We start from the raw sequence: 21,525 nt of genomic DNA on the forward strand, positions 1-21,525 counted from the left end.
TATATATATATATACGTACCCCGACAAGTGAAATAGTAGCTTTAAACTTTCTAACGGGTAGGCCATATAGCGTTTGCTTTTTGAACCACCTATTTTTTTGAGAATGGTAACACAAATGACATGTCAAATGTGTTCATAATTTACTTAAAGGTTTAACATTTACGAAATGGGACGCTATACGCTTGAACAAAATTGGGAAATATTGAAAACCTATTTCCAAAGTGGTGAGTCTTCTTCTTCTTCCGCGGTTACAGTAAATGGCGAGCGTTACCATGACATTCTCAACGAGTTTTTGTTTCCAAAAATTGAAGAGGATGACATGGACGACATTTGGTTTCAACAGGACGGTGCAACTTTTCACACTGCCAAAGTTACACTCGAACTTTTGGCTACCGTTTTTAAATTCCGATATCAATTGGCCGCCTCGGAGCTGTGATTTAAGCCCGTTGGACTATTTTTTGTGGGGAGCCGTTTAGGACAAATGCTATGCGAACCATCCAGAGACGATTGATGCTTTAAAACACTAAATCGAAGTTGCTATTCATGAAATTGGAGCCCAAACAATCGAAAATGTGCTTAAAAATTGGGTTGATCGAATGGCCTACTGTAAAGCCAGTCGTGGCAGTTATTTGAACGATATTATTTTTTATTCATAAATGACAATGTTCAATCTTCAAAATAAAATAAAAGGTTTGAAAAAATATTGATTAGTTTTTTTTTTATAGCCGATTCAAAAAGCAAATTTTACACGGCCCACCATATACTTCTTTCTCGATTCTGCAGCTGCAGCAAGGGTCGTTGGATGCGCATAAGATAAGCCTCAAATTCTTATTCCAACTATTAATCGCAAGAGGATTCAATCCGGTTTACCAAAAGTATTTCTTTTCTCTTTTTTCCCGATTCAATTTTCTGGAATATTCTTATGGCCAAGAAACCATGAAATGCTCATTGTAGACCTAGTGACCAGTTCGTTTGTCTTCATATTGCTGTCTGCGAAGATGTAGTATTGCATTACACAGATGTACTGATAGTTGAACGGCCAGAGTAATTTTTGAATTAAAGATCGATTTATTTATTTTTACTTATTCGAGATGCTAAGATGCTTTCATTGAGTGTGGTATTCAATTCAGTCCATCATTTAGCTGTATACCTTCGGTTAAGACGTTCGGGAAATTTTACTTCTTACAATCTTCTGGAATTATAACGGGTAACTGAGCTATTGACACTCTAGCCAGTAGATTCGGTGTACCTCCCAATGACTTCTGCAGGAGCTGTGAAGGTTAAGAAAAAACTGAGTCGGTACAACACCTAATCTGTGAATGCCCTGCATTTCAAAGAAGCCGTGTCAGATATCTTGGCGATTATATCTTTGAAGACCTGGGAAATTTGAAAAATATCTAGGCATCTTTTTTAAAATATCCAAGTGGGTTAAGCAACTTAGTTAGGGGATGAAACTCAAATGCAGATATCAGAATGGGCCTTAGGGCCACCGAGTGTCTTGCCTTAGACAAGCAACCTGGGTACCTTAAACTAACTCTCTGGGATTATGGAAAACTTATTGTCAAAATCAAGTAAAGAAGTAATATGTTTATGTTTAAGCACCATTTAGTCCGCTTGATTTACAAATAGGCTATAGTTTCTTATAGAGCCTCTCTGGAAGAAGAACTCATATGTACATAGCAATAATAATATAATATAATATATTACATATATCCGATATCAGCCAAATCAAAAACAAATACAAGACATAATATCTTCGAAAATTTAACTCCAGTCTACTAAATATGGAGTCTCCCAACATCCAGTTTCGTATTAATGTAAAAAAAGGCCTATTTAATTAAAAAAAAGCCAAGAAGTGTATCCTTGGTTTATTTTCTAAAAGCATACAAACGATATAAATATATTTTGTGCAATTGCTAGTTCTATTTTCAAGGCAGACATCAACGTAATCAGCTAATGCATTTGAAGCATATCGTAGTAGGCCGCTGCATTGGACACGCATGCTCACTTTTATAAATATGAAGCACGAAGAAGGTGTCGATGAGTGTGCTTTGATAATCAGTGCATTACTTCATCTGGATATTTATACATATGTATTTGTATTGTTGTTGATATTCATACGTATATATATACAAATTTATTTCATCATAATGCATTGTACAATCATAATGGCTACACTGAAAGTTGATACTTTTAGAAATATTATTAGAGGGTTTTAAACTGAAGCGTTTCATTTAGTATAGCACGAATGCTAGTGTTTATTTTATAATAACAACATTTCTTATAACTTGTATATGCACTAGGTGTGCAAGTAGACAAACTGCATTTACGTTTAGATTTACCACTACGTATATATATGTGTAAAGAAGGGTCCAATCCACAAGAAGGGTGATACTGCAATGTGTACCAATTTCCGCAGGATTAGTCTTCCAAATATCGCGTATATGGTCCAGCACATTGTGTGAAAGGCTCAAGCCCACCAACTGGTTGCATCTTATGAGTGTGGCTTTAGTCCTGGAAATTCTACCATCGATCAGATATTGACAGTACGCCAAGTCTTGTAGATTTCAAACCTGTACTCGACAGCATGGAAAGAAGTTGCCTATATGCCGCGATGTCTGAATTTGTATCCCCGCAAAACTAATACGGCTATATAAAATGACGCTGGTCAATACCAGCAGCGTTGTCAGTATTGCGAAGGACTTCTTCGAGCAGTTTGATACCAAATGAGGTTCCAGACTGAGTGATTCGCTGTCGTATGACTTCTTTAACCTGATGGTGGAAAAGATCGTGCGAGCCGATTGTTGGCGTATGCCGATAATATTGATATCATTGTCCTTAACAACCGCTGTTAATTTGGCATTTCTAAATTGCATAAAGAAGCCAAGCGAATGGCTTTGGTGGTGAACGAGGACAAAACGAAGTACCTCCTGTCATCAAGAAATAGTCGGCGCACTCGCGTATATGCACCCACGCCACTGTTGACAGTTATGATTTCGAGGTTGTAAGAGACTTCCTTTATTTAAGAACCAGCATTAACTTCGATATTAATGTCAGCCTGGAAATCCAATGTAGAATCTCTCTTGCCAACAAATGCTTCTTTGAACTAATTAGGAAATTAAGTAGTAAAGTCCCCTCTCGACGAATAAAACTAACCCGTTCTATCGCATGGCGCAAAAGCTTGGACGATGACAATATCCGTTGAGGCATCCTTTGGAGTGTTTGAGAGAAAGATTCTGCGAAAGATTTTTGGACCTTTGACGTTGGTGGCGACGAATATCGCCGGCGATTGAACGAATAGCTGTATGAGCTTTACGACGACATAGACATACTGCAGTGAATAAAGATCCAGCGTCTGCGTTAGCTGGGTTATGACGCCCGAATGGTTGCAAACGCTCCGGCTCTGAAAGTATTCGATGCCGTATCAGCTGCTGGTAGTAGAGGAAGAAGAAGGCCTCTTCTGCGTTCCAAAGATCAGGTGGAGAAGGGCTTGGGTTCACTTGGTGTTTCCAACTGGCGCCGGTTAGCACGGAGAAGAAACGAGTGGCTTTGTTAAACTCGTTCAAAATCGCGTAAGCGGTTATTATACCTTCTGCAGTATTTTTCAAGTTAGCTGAATCAGATATTTTTATATTTACTATTGAGAGCGATATGCAGCAAAACTATGTTCTCAGGTTCATGCGCACACTATCGGCAACAGCAGCAATATTCCTGGTTGAGCGGACAATTTGTCGAATTTTCTTCACTGATGTACGAAGGCAAGGAATATTGTGGAAATAACTAGAGCACCGGCTATTAAGGCATTCGGCTCTCTACTTATAAGATATTTTACATCAAGTATGTGCAACTTGGTGACATGCCGGAAGAAAGGTAACAATAAATTTATATATTTATTTAAGACAAGATTTGAGATTTGAGAAAAGTGTTAATATCATACTAAATGAGTTTCCTTATTTCAGATGGCCAGGGTGCTTGCTGTTGCCAAAAACTGTTGTTCAAATCTGGCTTAGTCCAGGGCGTTCGTGCAGCAGATGTTGTACTGACAAATCTCTCAAGACTCCATTGAGTGCCCAATTTTTAGTCGTACAAAAGTTCTGATACCTCTGCAAGGAGAGTCTGATGGGAAAATTTAGGAAAGTTTAGTTATTCAATTTGTAGAAGTGTTGATAATGCAAATATAGCGAAATCTGTGTTATATTTGCACGCTCATCAGCGAGTTCAATGCCTTAGATACCAGCATGACCAGAAATAAAATTTTAATATTTCGCGAAGTGATGCAGGGGTAGAGAGGGCTTTAAAAACAAACCATTCTTTGTCACATTCTGTGCAATGACACATAATTTTGTAGGAATCATATTTGGAATTTCATATTCGTGTAGATATAGGACTTATTTCAACTTATCACCAGAGGCGAACAAAGCCCCCCAAAATAACATATGGGCTGCAAAGTCCCGGACGTAACAAAGAAAACACGTTTTTTTGTTCAAAATTAGCTTTATTCATCAACATAATTTTCATCAAGGACAATGCAATCATTCAGCGCCGCTCTAACAATTCGATACCACTTTGCCTGAAAATAAGCCTCAGTTTTTGTCTTAATTCAAGCAAAATTTCTTACCAGCGAGCATTTTTTTTACATCCGCGAACAGCTAGTAGCTAGCTGGGAGCTAAATCTGGCAAATACGAAGGATGTGGGAACAATTCGAAATTCAATTCATGTAGTTTTGTTTTGTTTTGATTAACTTGTGACATGGTTCGTTGTCTTCATGAGACAAAACAGTTAGCAAACGCGGCACCCACTTTAAACAGCGCTTTCTCATAGTCAAATGCTTAAGCATTAAAGCCAACTCGTTCTTTTGTCGTCCAAAACGATTTGGTGGCTTTTTTTATGTTTTCCGGAGTTACCGCCTCCTTTGGACGTTTTTCGATGTCTCTACGACCACGTTTGAAGTCATCAACCATAGTTTTATTGTCGTTTCTGATGAAGCGGAGTTCCCAAAACACTTTTCAAGGTATTTTTTTCCATCAAGAAGCAGTGTAATATTGAAACTCGAAATTCTTTTTGATCCATTGTTTTGAAAATAACCAAATTAGCCTTAGTCATCACTTATAGCACAATAACTCACGAACTAATAAATATACTATCATGAAATTTAAACAGCTGCCTTTTTAAGGTAAGTACTAACTGAAAAAGAGGTGAATACAGTATGCCATCTATGTGTGAGGCCCGGGACTTTTCAGCCCATTTATTAGAAAAGTACCTTTCTCTAATGATAAGCCAAATTTCTGCGATTCGATACATTATTGGAAATGATTTATTTGATTGAAAAATGATAAAACTTAAAGACTGCGATGTTACATTGGTCTATATAAGAGTTAGGGGAATGGCTAATTGTTGGTTACCTTCTTTAAACAGTTTTATACTAGGGCACTTTAGTTTTTTAAGAATATTCCCGAACCATTTTTCTCAGTGCTTGAATCTTTATCAGCTTTTGACTTTTTCGTCTGCTTTACCAGACTCTAACTGACCTTTGGTGCGTGAGGATCATTCAATCGTTTTACTACATCGTGTAATACATTGTTTTCCATCGATAATACATACATTGCCTCCCAGCCGTCAAAGTTTATAAAATCAAATCCATTGTAGCTTCTCAAGTTAGTGCAATTTCGGTAGTTGAGTGTAGTGTAGTTTATTTTTCATCCAAACACAGAGCGAGGAGCTCATCCATAAGCATGCAAAGCGTGCAGGTTGGTTGACCTAAATTAACAGTATTATGATTGACGAGGCTGTATTAAAAGAATAATATTTTTTTGTTTGCTTGTGTTATAGTTAATTTTTGTGATAGGTTGCATTTTCTTCGGCAACACTTTGGCGGTACCACGTGGTTACCCAAAAGGAGGACCACCACCACCGAAACCGCCATCGCCCCCTAGTGGGGGTTATTCATATCCACCACCCAACGGTGGCGGTTCTTTTGGTGGAGGCGGTGGTGGTGGTGGCGGTGCACCAGGTGCAGGCTCTGATATACCTATTATCAAGCTGGAATCTAAAGTCAATATTGATGGTTCATACCAAGTAATTAATTAAAAACTACCGCTGATCAAATAATGTGTAATTACATTTGAAACTATCTTGACAGTATGAATACGAAACTGGCAACGGTATCAATGCGCAGGAATCTGGTTATGTGAAAAACGCTGACGATCCATGTAATGCAGTTTTAACAGCCGAAGGATCCTTTTCATATACTAGCCCTGAGGGCCAGGCCTTCCTGGTGACCTATACTGCCGATGAGAATGGGTTTCAACCTCAGGGTGATCATTTGCCAACTCCTCCGCCAATACCGCCGGAGATACAAGATGCATTGGATAAGATTGCTGCTGGTGGCGGACATCCTGGAGATGGTGGCGATGGCGGTAGTGGTTGTCCTAATAATGGTGGTAACGTCTGCAATGGCGGAGGTGGAGGTGGTGGTGGAGGAGTACCAAATAATGGTTATCTTTATTAGGGGATGAAATGTTTAGGTGAATTGTAAAATTGGAATTTTAAGTAAATTTATTACTTAGGCAAAAACCATAGATTTTTTCCAAAAATTTGAGGATATTTTATGGAGATAAAAAAACAATTGTGGTTTCAAAAATATAGACCTAAAATACCAAAAATACCAAAAATAGAATATGCTGAATTTCGGCACTTACATTTACATATAAAAATGATTATAATAAAAAAACAGTTAACATATAATATAATTAAAATTAATCTTTTCATTCCTTAATCTTTAACATTGCTTACACATATGTGAATGGTGCAACACCTTTTTCACTTGGTACTTTCATTTTCTAGTTCTTTAGATAAATTTACATATCTCAATGCATCGAAATTCTATGTCTACATGTGTAGTGAGATGGTGATCATTAAAGAGCTTAAAATCTAAGCTGATACTCAACAGCGGACGAACGTTTTATGCCTTTATGATTAGAAATACTGAACGTAGCAGCCAACCTAACAAAATTAACACCGATGCGCATTTGCATGTAAGTACATATATTCTTAGTACAAAATATATTTGTGCCATATGCTGTGCCACATTTGTTTATACTCGTACACATGAAATATTTTCAGAGTTCGCAATTGATCCCAACAACCCAAGATTTCACGCATCAGTCTGGTACAAAATTTTGCGCAAAGACCTCGCCAACAAAGTTCAGTATTTAAGGTGACATCAATAGATCAGTTGGTTTGATTTTTTTCTTTGGTTCGTTCTAGTAACACCACCTTTAAAGAATTAGTCTTAAATTGACTCAGCAATTGTAGGCACACTACCTTTCGTTACCCTTTATACCAAAATAAGGTCTCTCGCTTCTTTTTTCTAAAAAACTTTTGAAAGGTTTTTGGATATACACCTGGGAAGATCATTGGAGAGTTATGCGCAACATGCGTGTCCTAAAGCCAAATCTACGGAGACAGCGCTTAACGCGGTTATTCCAGCAATAGAAGGCTCTCTAGGAAACAAACAGTATAACGTTAAGACTGATTCCATCCATCGGGGGTTGATAGACTTAGGGACAATTGCATTAGTAGTTCATCTCTTTGCTAGAATCCAGGATCATCAAAGCTAATGTGGGAAATATCACCATAACGAAGAGGTTCAATGGGGGAATTCCGCTGGGAGGGTTATTATTTCAACTTCTTTGGTTATATGTGATAAGCAAAATCTTGATTAAACTTAATAGAGTTGGAGTAAAAGTGGTGGTGTGTGCTGATGATGCTAATACAATCAGTGGGATCATTCAAAGGGCGCTAGGTAATCTCAACCCTTGGGCTACAGGCTGTGGCATAAGCCCACGTAAAACGGAACTCATATTTGGCAGAATACAAAGATCAGCCTTTGAAATAACGGTCGATGCCATTATATCATGTCCTAGGGAGGCTTTTAATACGCTGGTACATGTTATTCAGATATATTTGCATATCAAGAAGATGAATGCCTTTAAGTTAAATGAAGTGGGACGTTGGAAGAAAAAAACCTCATGGTCATGCCAGTCTATTGCTGCGACGAACTCAGTACACCTCGGGCAGGGCTGACTACATCGTCTCAACGGTGATATTTAATAAGAACTTTCATTCCATCTCGTGAGGAATGAAGAAAGGGACTTTCACTAAATAACTTCGCCACTAAGTCTATACAGATGGTTCAAAAATGGAATATGGTGTTGGAGACGATATGCATAATTAGCAGACCGTTAAGACTCAGCTATACTCAGAAACAAGTGTCAACATTGATAAATATGAAACGAAGGGATGTCTGCAGACTCATGACTGTGATAACTGGCTTCTGGCCCCTAGTAGAGCAAGCAGCCAAAATAGGTATCCTCAAAATATATGCATATTCTCACAGTTGTAAACAATCAGAGAAAAACGAAACTATCTTCCACTGCCTCTGTTAATCCTCTGCCCTTTGGAAGGCGAGACTGTTAATTATCGTTAGACTCTTTTGTGAGGTGTCGCGAAGGGCTAATACTATGCGAATAATTCCTTAACGATTCAGGCCTTTGAGGTGATTATCGAGCAAGTCATTTCGGAGATGGAGCCAGAAACCGTCACCAAGCTCATGTAAAACTGGGTTAACAGAATGCGCTACTCTAAAGGTAGCTGAGGCAGCCACATAACGAAATTGTGTTCCATATATAATGGGAATGTTTATACTTAATACTCCTCGTATATTATTGGCGCTGAGCTGAGTCATGCTGACAGGTGGACCTAACTTACAGTGGTATTATTTATAATATATGTATATATTTATAATTGGCGCTTGCACCGTTTTTGGTAGTTCGGCCGAGCTCCTCCTCGTATTAGTGGTGTGCTATAGGGTGAGTAATTTCCGATCATGCTCCTGAAATACATACAAATTTCCTCTTCGCTAATAGTATGTACGTACGTACGTAGTACGTTGATGGTCAGTCAAACTATGTCTTTAATTATGCAGCAGGTTACTGACCTTTGTCAAAATAAGCTTTATGTAAGTATATTAGCATACAGGAGGATGTTTGTTTTTGATAATACCCCAGTACTTTGCATACGTAAACATTTTAAAAATCTTAAATTCATTATTCATACGCCAAGTCACCAAACTTCGCTGTTTCATAGTTGGTAGAGGAAAGAAGTCAGTTTGGTAGAGAACCCAATTTATAAGCGAAAACCGAGAGGGTTCTTAGAAATACATATGTAGCATATAGGGCATATTTTAATTAAATTAAAAGTACCTATGCTGCTGGCTTCAGTTATATGACTCTATGCTGATTGATTATTGGAAAAATTAAGACTTACAAAACAATGGTGATATTTATAAATATTTAAAGTAAGTGCTTACAATAAGATAAATGAGGATGAGTTTATTCAAGAGGTCGTGACATTTTCCATGGACCCCATTATTTCTGTGGAACATAACTTTGTAACCATGAGTCAAATCAACATTATTAAACAACTCCGTTTTTAGGTCATAAATGAAAAATGTGCGAAATAATCTAAGATCAACAGATTTCGAGAGAAAAATCCCTGAAAGGAGAAGATAACCCAAACGTTTGATAAGCAATAACTAACAATAAAATTTAAATTTTGCGAAACTTTTTGGAATACTTGAAAACACACCAAATACAACCAAATTAACAAGCAGCAACAAAATCCGGAACTCCCCATGCATCTAAAAAAGTATATAATATAAGTGGCGCTTACAGCCGTTATTGGGTGTTGGGCCGAACTCATCCTCCTACTTGGGGCGTGCGTTTTGATGTTTTACGCAAATGGAGGGGCATAAGGAGGGGTTCAACACGACTCCGAACGACAGATTTTTTTATGAGGAGCTTTTTGATGGCAGAAATACAGTCGGAGGTTTGCCATTACCTGCTACGGCGACCCATATGACACCAAACGATCGCTATAGGAGAATTATTTAGATAAAGCATAATTTTGAAATTGGTAGTAAAATTAATTAAACTTAAAGTACCTTTCTGGTCTAGAGACGTAAAATTGAAGGCGTTGAAAATTAAAGAAAAACAATCGGTATCAATTGAAAATCGTTTTTATTCATTAAATCAATTCTTTAAAAAAATATTTTTTTCAATGACAATAATAAAAAAAAGTGCTTCTCCTGACGTAACACTTGTCAGTGGCGTAACTGATTGGGCTGCTCAGGTACGTCTGAAAAAAAATTCGGTCGATTATTCATCAGAAGATATATCGCTAAGGTGGGCAGCAGATTTACAAAAAAAAAAAAAATTTCTAGATATGTATTTTATCTGTTTATTGGAATAACAAAAAAGAAAAAGGACTTTTTTACGTTCTCGCTCCTAAAAAAAAAATACGAAAATTGATTACAAAATTATAATAAAAATTCAAATCAATCGGATCAGTAGTTTTTGAGAAATTACCAACGCCAACTCGGAAAAAATAGTTTCGAGAAAAACACGGTTAAAATTTCAAGGGCCTGGGCGTCGTACTCCAAACCGGTCTCGTTTTAAAGGACTGTAACGTCTAAACTACAACGAATTTCAATATAAAAATTTGCAAGTATATTTTTTCAAGTATAAACTATCATAACATGAAAAAAATCGATTTTTTCGAAATTCTAGACCAGAAAGGTGCCTTAATATTATATACATCATGAGCCAATAATGGAATGCGTGTATCTCGGTAAGAACTAAATTAAACTCATCCCAACTTAAAACACATTCCCACCCACCTCATTTATTTCGGACATAAATATTGCTGAGATTGGATAAAACCAAGCTCACATTTTTGAATGACAAGATTACATTTACCTCCTTCAGCCTATTATTACAAAAATAACTCTTGTTGTCTATAAGTTTGTTAGATTCTACAAACTAACAGCTCGCCAAAATTAAATTTTTCTAAAATGTGCGCGGCTATAAATGTTCAGTTCGGATCGAATTTAGTGCTTCTTTACTTGTTTTGTACAAAATTTCTTAAAAAAACCGAAATGTGTTATAATTAAATTCAGCACTTCAAAATAGATGAAATGAATTGACCTTCCTCACTTGAATTTCACACACTTTCAACGACAAGAGATTCATTAATTTCGTAGTGGAGTGTATGCACTGTCATGTTATTATAATTAATTGATGTTCTGACATTAAAAAAGATAAAAATACCATAAATAGCAATAGTTTCACGCAAACAATCAATCTACTGTATACAAATCCTCTCTGATTGTGCCATAAGTTAATCAGTAATAAATGCTTTCTCATATAAATTCGTTCAGTACCTAATAGGACATAAATTACGGGTATCAGCTTCAAAAAATAAACAGTACATTTTTACATAAATATATACCAGTAGTTAGATTTACATACATTCACAAATGTCAGAAATATTTGAAACGTTATCTGAGACTATGTGATCGCACTAGGGTGGTCCATATAAGGAAAAAGAAGTTTTAGTTTTACAAATAATGGCGTTAGATAAATGCTACCTTCCTTCACACTGACAGTTTTGCAGCTTGCTTTGTGTAGGAATGTATTGATTTTGCAAAGACGAACATCTAATAAATTACCAGCAATTTATTTAAATATGGTCATCACACTGCCACTTCATTCCTGCCTTTTTAATTTTTTACACAGTCACCATTTTCTTGCTATTTGGAAGTAAACTATCATACATTTTTGCAATTATTGAAATTTAAAAACATCGCGTTCTAATCGTTCGTAATCCCCAACACTTCGCCATATTTTTCCTTGTAAACTCATCTCTAAGTCCCGTTATACTGATCTGGTTTTTGGGTTATCTTTTGCAAATATTCGAAATAACCGAAAATTTATACTATACACATATTTTTTTTTTATTGTCGGGGTTCATTCACTATTAGTGCTTTTGCCTTTTAATAGCTCACCAAAACGCTGAATGGGCCACATTCTAGAAAAAAGTTTCCGTTGAAATTCTACGTGATGCTTGTCCAATGCCTTGGAGGAATCTGTGTGTATAGTATTCACTTGATAAACAAACTCAAACGAATTTAACAGGTACTGCGAAATGACGGGTAGATTGGTAACCGTAAACCGATCCGCAGCGAATTCATGTTGAAAATTACAAGTATCCCTGATAGCTAATTCAAAAAGCTATGTCATTGTAGTAAGTTTAGAGATTGATCTATAATTGTTGTCCATGTTGTTTTTGTACGCACTCTTATGAATAGAGGTAATAGACGCAATGTAAGGGGTTTATAAATGAGATTTATTAAAGAAAATGAAAAAGCTAATAATAAAAAATATTTGCCGTTCGAATTCTAATTTTTTTTCTGCGAGCCATTTCTTCACGTTAGGGAACAAGAAAAAATCGCAGGGGCAAGATCGGGTGAATACCGGGGGTGCGGCAGCAATTCATAACGCAATTCATGCAGTTTGGCGGCGAAAACTTGGGATGAATGTGCTGGTGTGTTATTGTGATGGAACAGCAAAGAAAGTGGTCCTATAAATCACTGTAGTATTGCCCAGTGATTGTTCTACCGTTTTATAAAAAATCTATGAGGATGACGTCGTTCGCATCCCAAAAAATCGTCGCCATAAACTTTCCGGCCGATGGGACTGTGTTCGCCATCTTTGGAACAGATTCACCAGGAGAAATCCATTATTTTGATTGTTGCTTAGTTTCTGGTATGTAATGATGAATCGAAGTTTCATCAGCGGTGACAGTTCGACGCAAAATTTTCTTCGAATCATGCTTAAATTACTCCAAACACTGCTTCGAAGTTAACAGCCATATCCGCTTATTGTTGCTCGTGGGCAATTGCGTCACCCATCGGTCCGACAATGTTTTCATCGCCAACTTATCATGTAAAATATTAATTGTCGTTCCGGTCGACATACCTATGGTTACTTCGCGTCCTTCATTCGTCGATCAGCAAAAATCATATTGTGGACTTTTTGAACGATTTCCTCACTCACCACCTCTGCCGGGCGTCCTGGTCACTCCTCATCAAAAACGGATGTTCTTTACCCACATTTAAAGTCGTTGAACCAATATCTACATAACTGTGGTAATAGATGGCAAAGCATCCTCATAGACAGCATCCAACTGTGCTTTTACCTTCTCGCATTTTGCTGCCCTTTTTTCATCCTGGCGAAACTCACGAAACACGTCTGTCAATTAGTCTGAAATTTGTTTTGCCGTCGTTTGATAAATGGCAGCACACGATGCTAACACCAACTTCCTTCAGGAATGCCCTCACAGGTACTTATTTGGATCGCCCTTGTATTTATACTAGGCATACAAAACTTTGTAACACAGGTTGTCACTCAGCATGCAATGTACATAAAAGCTCCGAATCTATTTCTAGTTTTTCCGAGTCTATAAAGTTTGTGATAAAAACTATCTACCATACGGAGGCGACATACTATGTATAAAGCAATGCGGTTTACCGTTGTAGGACAACAAAATGTTCTAATAGCTGAAAAGTTGGGCCACCCTCATGCACAATTGTTGGTGGCTATATGTAGCAAGTGTATTGGTACAATACAAATGGGAATCTTCGCAGTTCAATTGGATCTTTGCAAATCGTGCGGACCAGTTAATGTTGCTGAAAGATTTTTTATTTGTTTTGCAAATCTCTCCACTGCAATGCGTGTTCTCATGTAGTGCTTTCAGTTAAGAAAACTTGTCCAATAAATAATGACGTAATCTATTAATATTGTGATATGCCGGTCTAAAAGATCTTTCCACTGGTGACTTATGGATCGCTAATGCTTTTGCTCATTAGCATAAGCTCAAAGCAGAATCAAAACAAAAGAAACAAGAAATACTTTAGACAAAATGTACAAAGCATCCCATACGAAACATGGTAAAAATATTTAAGCGGTAATTCGATATAAAGAAAAAGCGATTGAGAATACAAATATACCTTGCTGATACCTTTCGTTTAACGAAACGGAACAGTTTAGTTGAATTTCAAAATTGAAGGCGAACACAACATTCTAACGGACTTACAGTCGCGACGTCATAAGAACAATAATCAAGCTGGTTTAGAACTTTGTATTGTATATTCTTAGTAGTGATTGATTTTTTATATGAAAATGAAGACGCAAATCGTAAGTAGTACATGAAAATATTTTGTAATTGTGTGAATATAGGTGATTAAGTGATTTTTGGAAATTTTACCTTTTTTAAATAAGACTTTTGTTATTGCCGTCAGGATTGGACATAGTGCACTAAATAATTACTGCAATAAGCGAATGGTTAAAACATTGAAAAACTGAAGATTTAGTGATAATGAAACCCTTATTTTAACTACCATTAAAAATAGTGGCAGTGCAATTTAGTGGTAGTGCGAAATTCCCAACCCTGATGGCCGTGAGCAAAATCCAAAAAGTATTCTATGGAGTTTTCTCTGCTTTTCAAAAGACATAAATTTTATCTAGCTGAAAGTTCCAGTTACTTATCTTCTGCGTATTGAAGGAGTTTGCTTTCAGTATTATTCAACTTTTATAACCATAAGTGGCATAAATTTGTGGCATTAGTGAAATATGTGGCAGAATAGTATAGTTTACTTGTTCCTGATGGAGTAGCCTTTAAAAGGCTGCCTTTTGAGATTAATAGGATAGTAAATGATATAAAAAGTTTTTTTCTAATATCTTCTCATAAAAAAATAATCTGCCATTCGGAGTCGACTGTGGGTACCTTTATTTTTGGAGCAAAATAAAGAGCAACACCATAAATAAGAGGAGGAGTTCGGCCAAACACAAAAAAGGCTGCGCCAATGATATATGCACACATAATATATGTATATGGCACAGTAGCTCATTTAATGGGTTGTCACCAGACACTACACTCTTCTCGTCAACAATTAAGCGAACTTTATGATGGGCAGGTGAAATTTGAAAAGGTCAAGATATTTGGTGGCTCCTAAAACATTCAGGCTAAAAAGCCCATTGTATTTAGAGTTCTGGAAAGAGGGTAGACAGTCAAGGAAGAAAGGTGAAAAGTATTGGAGAAAGAAAGGAAAGAATAGAGACAGAGATAAAGGTAGTTAGTCCCATGCGAATTTTCCAGATTCTTTGGCAAATCCGTAAATATCCTCTAGTTTTAGAGAACGAATATTACTCATTCTCACGACATCGGAACTTAAAATTCGTACCTTGCACTAGCAAAGGCAGGACATCCACAGAGAAAGTGCTCAGTGCTATCCGCCTCCTCCAAGCAAGACAGGCACATCGTGTCCTCAATGATTCCAATGGTGGGCAGATGCTGACCCCATGGGTTGTGTCTTGTAATAATAGCGACCATCAACCGAACGTCTTTTCTTTCAAGTTTTAGTAGAAAGTTTGACAGTTTTCTGTTTGGAGTTGGCCCAAAATACTTTGCAGTTCTGTAGCGTTCTAGACCGGACCATCGCTCTTTATGTAAAGTGCATACATAATCGCTGATCCAATTCGTGAATCCTGCTGAACTGGTTATTGGCCCTGGCCCCTGTAGGGGAACCGCAGATGGTGATGGGCAGGTAGTTGTGAGGTTGGGCCAAACCTCCACTCATCTACGTAACTCCAACAAAGCATACATCAGACATTGATTTGGTATTATGCTTCGTAGTAAGATGGAGAAAGGATCACGTTGTTTGAGCGTCTGAGACTGTTTTTCATCGAATTTACACTTTTCTTGTTATTTTGCGCCAGCATTACTTTGCAGTTTTGAAGGAGATCGCTGTGGACACAACACTTCCAGTGGATCTCAAGAAATGTTCGTTCAGAAATCTCGAACAATCGAGGAAGTGATGCTTGGTTCTAGAAACGATAATTAGTATTCTCACTTGTAAACCAGGAAGAGAGGGTTTGGTTTCCAAGGCGAAATTTTTGCCGAATGTTATCTATCTCATTTTTACTAGCGGATATCCTTTAGATAACAACGCAGGCAATATAGGAGCCAATACTACATTTGGATTAAGAGATTGTATAGGGCAACGTGGAAAGATATCGGTATTTTTTTAAGAATGAAAGTAAAATTAAAAAGAAACAATTGTACCTTGTCGATTTGTATGTGTTTACCCTGCGCGTTCGATTACCACTGAGGATATGAACAACTGTTATGTGATGAAGGCCGGCAGGCAAAGGCAAACTTCCGAGTGCTTTTATGGGTGAAAAAACTTTTCTTAAAAATAATCTGTCATCCTGAGTCGCTACAAAATTTTCCTGCGGGACAACAGAAAAACGAATGCTTGTTGACTATAGGAAAACTGTCATTATTGAAGTAGCTATGATTTTTCAGGTCGCAGTGGAAAATCCCGTCATGATAATAATACGTACATAGTTACATACATATATGCATATATTATATGAGGAATTAAATTGGAAATTAACAGTACGAAAAAAGAAGAAAAAATGTGAGTGCATCCTTTGGGAGTAGGGTTAACAAAATATTCGATTTGGAAAGTCAGATTCTAGCTTATAAAGAAGAAAATATTGTATAATAAAACTTAATAGAAAAGAAACTTAATAAAAAAATTTTAGTTTGCATAAAAGCCAAAAATTAAGCAAATTTTTACTTACGATGTTTGGGTTTTCCTTTCCAACTACAGAATAAAAAAAATTGCAAAGGAAAAATATTTGCACTATTTACATCAATCACATGAAATAGTCGACCCACTTTTATTATTTAAATTAATTTTAAACAACAAAACTCATATGTGAAATTTTAAGGAAGGGGACAGTTTATTCAGTTTATTGTTTCTGTTAACAAGTAATAAGCTACGTAACTTAAAACGCTGCTTAAAAATATTTGCTGAATAATTGATGCACTCACCAAGCATTTGATGGTCGAAAATACTTTATAAACATATCTACTCGGTTGGCAAGCAGAAATTTTAAGCAAATGTTTGCTCGGTACTCAGCGGTAAAATAATGTTCAACCATGCAGCCATAATTTCATTTGCCTAGTCCGACTCAATAATTCTATCAATACCATAAAAAAATAATATTATGTCATCAGACGCACTATTGAAAGACTAGCTCCACTCGGTTCTCGGTGAATTGAATAGAATCATTTGTTAAGAACTTTTTGTCCATAAAACAATTTTTTCTTCCTATTCATTCCCAAACATAACTTTACAAAAGTTGGCTATTGTGACACTTTCTTCAGTTCTCACTTCAAAATTACTCCAAAATACCATTTCGATCTGTATATAATTTTTGATCAAATGGAAGTTATCTTATACAATGTTATGTCTTGGTGTAGGTAAATCTATTGGCAGATCATTAGTCTTCATTCTTTTTGATGTAGCAGAAAAAAATTAACAAAATTAAAAATATATAAGATAAAAGAAAAGGAAACCAAAAAAAACAAAAAAGGGATAAGACAAAAGGAAACAGAATTTCGAATTTGGAAATCTAGAAGTCAAATTTTACTGTCATACATAATGGCATTAAAAAGTTATTATTATAAAACGTCTTTCAAAAGTGACGCCTAGATGGCAGTAGTGAATAATTCGTAGATGGTACATTTTTTTGCGCCATCTTTGACATTTTTCAAGCAGACAGATGTACAATTTTACACGATAGGATAACACGTTCAAATTATTGAAGCTTATTATGAAAATAGTTTATCTTTAAGTAAGACACGTCGCGAAATTCGTGATGGTTTGTTTTGTGGAAATAATCATCCGGATGACAATTCAAAGGTAGGTAAAAAATTTCAAGAAACTTATGCTGTCGAGGACTTTTCCTATCCTGACTATAACTGACAGACCAGTCTTGTCTTTCTGTTGTAGCGCAAAGTGTTGTTGAACAATCCTTAACATCTATATCTCGACGTTCGCAACAATTTAAATGATGCCATTTTTCACATATAATGGTTAAGAGCGTAGAGAAGGTTAAAACTAATCCCGGACTACAACGAGAAATGATGATAACGATGATGATGATGATGAATGTTTAATAGCAGTATTTTGAAATAATGAAACCTGAAAGAATCTAAATTTTTACATCTTTATTAAAACAACATCTAGGCGCGTCTTTTGAAATACTTTATGTATGTAAAGTAAAAATTATCATATCGCTACCTATAGAGGCTTTCGGCTGAGACGAGGCACATCTTGATATATTTTAATATTATCTTAAATATCATTTATCCTGTTTGCTCGAAGATAATGTTGGTTACTCTAGTTTCAACCAACAATCACATTTTAAGTCCCTTTAATAGGTGATATGTGACGGTTTTAAAAACTAATGGTAACTTTATAAATTTATTAATAAGTTTAATAATTTTTTTTTTGCCACCGTAGGGAATGGGTTGGTGCGTGGCTACCATTCGGAATTCGTTCATTAGAATCCGAGTGTATGTGTGCCATGAAAAAACTATTAATAAAAAATATCTGCAATTCGGAGTCGGCTTAAAACTGTAGGCCCCTCCATTTGTGCAACAACATCAAGATGCACACCACAAATAGGAGGACGAGCTTGGCTAAACACCAAAAAAGGGTGTAAGCGCCAATTGTACAGGGTGAACGATATGAAGTGTTACCTTTCAAAACACCATAACTTATATATTAGTTTTTATTGATTTCAAAGACAAATGATTACAATTTTAACATATGTATATTCACTTTAGCTCGATATGACCACCTTTTGCTTTGACTATAGCCTTCAAACGGTCAAAAAATCAGTTGAATGCTGCACGAATGTGATCTTGAGGTATTTTGGCCCATTCTCATATAATCGCTTTTTTCAGCGCATCCATACTGGCATATTTTTTAGTCTTCATCTTGCTCTCCAAAATGGACCCGATCGAATATTCTATCTGATTTGCACCTGGCGAATTCGAAAGCCATTGTGTGGACGAAATGAAGTGTGGAACATGATTTTTAACCATTCTTGGTTCACACGAGCTTTATGAGACGGTGCCGAGTCCTGTTGGAACGTCCATGGTCTACGACCGAAATGTTTGCGTGTCCACGGCTCTAAAGCAGCTTCTAAAACATTTTCCCGATAATAAGTCGCATTCACTTTGACACCAGGCTCGATAAAAACGATTGGAGAGCGTCCATCAGCGGTCACTGCGGCCCAAGCCATTATGTACTTACTATGGGAAATTGCTTCGAGTGGCCATACATAGGTAGGCTCAAATTCTCGTATGAGCGTTCGGTCAAGTAAACACGATCGTTTTGAGTGTTTATGAACTGCTCAATTGTGAAATTTTTTTCATCAGAAAACACAATGTTAAGAAATTCGCCACGTTCGTGCAAGCGCAACAACTCCTTTACTCTTTCGCACCGAACTTTTTTTTGCTGAGGTGAAAGATCGGGTGCTTTTTGGAACTTGTAAGCCTTGACCTTGAGCTCATTTTTCAATATGCCTCGAATGCTGTCTTGCGATATTTTCAGTTCTTTGGCCATTTTTCTTCCACTTCGACGTGGATTTCGTTCAAGTCGAGCCTTCACTTTCCGAACCATTTCTGGCGTTGTTGCGGTTTTTTTTGGTCCACCTCCATAGTGTTTTGCAATGCTACCAGTATCATTGTAACGTTTTATAGTGCGATACACAATCATTTTATTTACTTTGGGGTGACTGAGCTCAGGAACAATGGCTGGTTGTGACTTTCTAGCCAAATATAACGCAATCACACTATTACGTTTGAATTCCATCACAGAAAAAAAAATTAAACAAAATTGAGACGCAAATGCTTTTGATGGCTTATAAACAATATATTGAACTGTCATTAGAACAATTTTGACGTTGATGTCATGAGCAGCTTTACAGATGTATATGTATATGTATATATATATTTTTTTCCTTGTTCACTCCTTTCGGGAGCCTCGACAAGACTCTTCCATCGTACACGGTTCTGTGCTGTTGTTTTTGCACCGTCCCATGTGAGCCCGGCATCTCTTAAATCGCGCAACATCGACCTTCTCCGAATGTTTTTTGGTCAACCGCGACCTCTGCCTCCGAGCGGGTTCCAGTCCAGTGCCATTTTTGTGATGGTATCTGGTGGTTTTCTCAATATGTGACCTATCCATCGCCACTTTCTGCATTTATTATATACATATTATTATATTTAAATTTTTTGATTACGAAGCACATAAAAACAACCTTATACCGATACTGCGTTTTAAGTACTCAAAAGCTAATATTAGAATTACATAAGGCTTTAAATTTAAATTAACACGTAGTATAATATATCATATATTTACGTATTAGTTAATTACGTGTAAGCTCTAAAAATAGTTAATGTTAATTTAGCTACTCAATATTTGTTTTCAATACTATTTATATTATTCATACAGATTTACAGCTGCGCTTTAATTTTATTGGTGCAATCCATACACGCGATGGTCATAGAAAACCTTGACAATGGCGAGCAGTTGCTGCACTTCGGGTGAGTCAGATAAAATAAAGATAAAATAAAATACAATAAATAAATTGGAAAATAAGAACGAAGTCAATTCATTTTGTGCTCTTTCTGTTAATGATAAGCTACAGCTGGATACAAATTTCTTATTATGTAAATTATTTTCTCGCTCTTCTATTAATGACATATAAATAATTTTTTATATTTGGGCTATGATATCATTTCGTTGGCAAAAAGCAGGTGGTTGGTTCTTTTAGTTCGACATAACTATAGTTTTTATTCATAATCGTCAGCTAACCGAACTGTTCAAGTCTCTTATTGACACAAATGAGTATACAGTAAACAAAAAAAAACAGTAAACAATAAACAAAAAAAATTCCTGCGTTGCCTTTCATATTAAAATTAACTGCAAAATATTTAACAGAAAAAGTTCTTCTAAAACAAATTGCGAATATATTCATAATTTTCTCTCTCTTCAACAGCTTCAAAACAGAGAATGGTCAATCGCGTACAGAGGACATAAAATACAATAACACACACAATGAAGTAGTTCATGATGATGATGATGAGAAGAATGAGAAGGTTGCTGCAACAACTGTGACACCTGTGGAGTATCGAGGCGGCTATAGTTTCATTTCTGCCGATGGCTATGAATACACTGTACTTTATAAGGCAAACAAAAACGGATTTCAACCCTATGTAACAGCGCGCAAATTACGGAGTGATAAAATTTGAGCGAAAATCTATGCATGAAATCTAATAAAATGCCAATATCAACAAAACTAGATCGTATTATTCTTAACTTTATTATATTTATTGTAATCACTACCAGTATGCTAGTATATTTATGTATGTAGTTTTAAGTTGTGATAACGCAATATATTTAGATTGTTGTATTGTATGTATGCATGTATACAAATATATGTACTCGGTTAATACTTACGCCACTTTCGAAGGCAGCGTTCAAAAGTTTAGAAAATACAAAATCATAAATAATTTTTGTTGTTGTTGTTGTTCCTGTTGAAGTGGGTGAGTATTTCTACTGAAATAATTCTAATTAGAGACTTGTTTTTTGTGTTTTTTTGTTCGAATCTGCTCCGCTTCGTGAGATCCAAGTATAATAGCAAACTTCTTATTTCTATGTCTAACATTTCATTAATTCCATTTCCAATTTCTATTCG

General features: G+C 36.3%; 2 protein-coding genes across 2 annotated transcripts; both read left to right on the forward strand.

Annotated features, from left to right (window-relative positions):
- The first annotated feature begins 5,675 nt into the window (after window positions 1-5,675).
- On the forward strand, window positions 5,676-6,676 carry LOC129241695 (endocuticle structural glycoprotein SgAbd-8-like). The gene is made up of 3 exons (XM_054878165.1): window positions 5,676-5,748; window positions 5,831-6,076; window positions 6,141-6,676. The coding sequence occupies exons 1-3, from the start codon at window positions 5,734-5,736 to the stop codon at window positions 6,507-6,509; spliced, it is 630 nt and encodes a 209-aa protein (XP_054734140.1). The 5' UTR covers window positions 5,676-5,733; the 3' UTR covers window positions 6,510-6,676.
- Window positions 6,677-13,974: 7,298 nt separating this feature from the next.
- LOC129242707 (endocuticle structural protein SgAbd-6-like) lies at window positions 13,975-21,202 on the forward strand. Its single transcript, XM_054879504.1, has 3 exons — window positions 13,975-14,097; window positions 20,280-20,371; window positions 20,827-21,202. The coding sequence occupies exons 1-3, from the start codon at window positions 14,077-14,079 to the stop codon at window positions 21,077-21,079; spliced, it is 366 nt and encodes a 121-aa protein (XP_054735479.1). The 5' UTR covers window positions 13,975-14,076; the 3' UTR covers window positions 21,080-21,202.
- Window positions 21,203-21,525: the final 323 nt, after the last annotated feature.

The sequence above is a fragment of the Anastrepha obliqua genome, chromosome 3, assembly GCF_027943255.1.
Source record: "Anastrepha obliqua isolate idAnaObli1 chromosome 3, idAnaObli1_1.0, whole genome shotgun sequence".
Lineage (NCBI taxonomy): Eukaryota > Metazoa > Arthropoda > Insecta > Diptera > Tephritidae > Anastrepha > Anastrepha obliqua.

Bases quoted from the DNA above. Each gene is read 5' to 3' on its own strand.
- LOC129242707 (XM_054879504.1), top strand. From the start codon at position 14,077: ATGAAAATGAAGACGCAAATC. The intron at 14,098-20,279 runs GTAAGTAGTACA...TTATTCATACAG, and splicing joins TGAAAATGAAGACGCAAATC to ATTTACAGCTGCGCTTTAAT. The intron at 20,372-20,826 runs GTGAGTCAGATA...TCTCTTCAACAG, and splicing joins GAGCAGTTGCTGCACTTCGG to CTTCAAAACAGAGAATGGTC.
- LOC129241695 (XM_054878165.1), top strand. The intron at 6,077-6,140 runs GTAATTAATTAA...CTATCTTGACAG, and splicing joins ATATTGATGGTTCATACCAA to TATGAATACGAAACTGGCAA.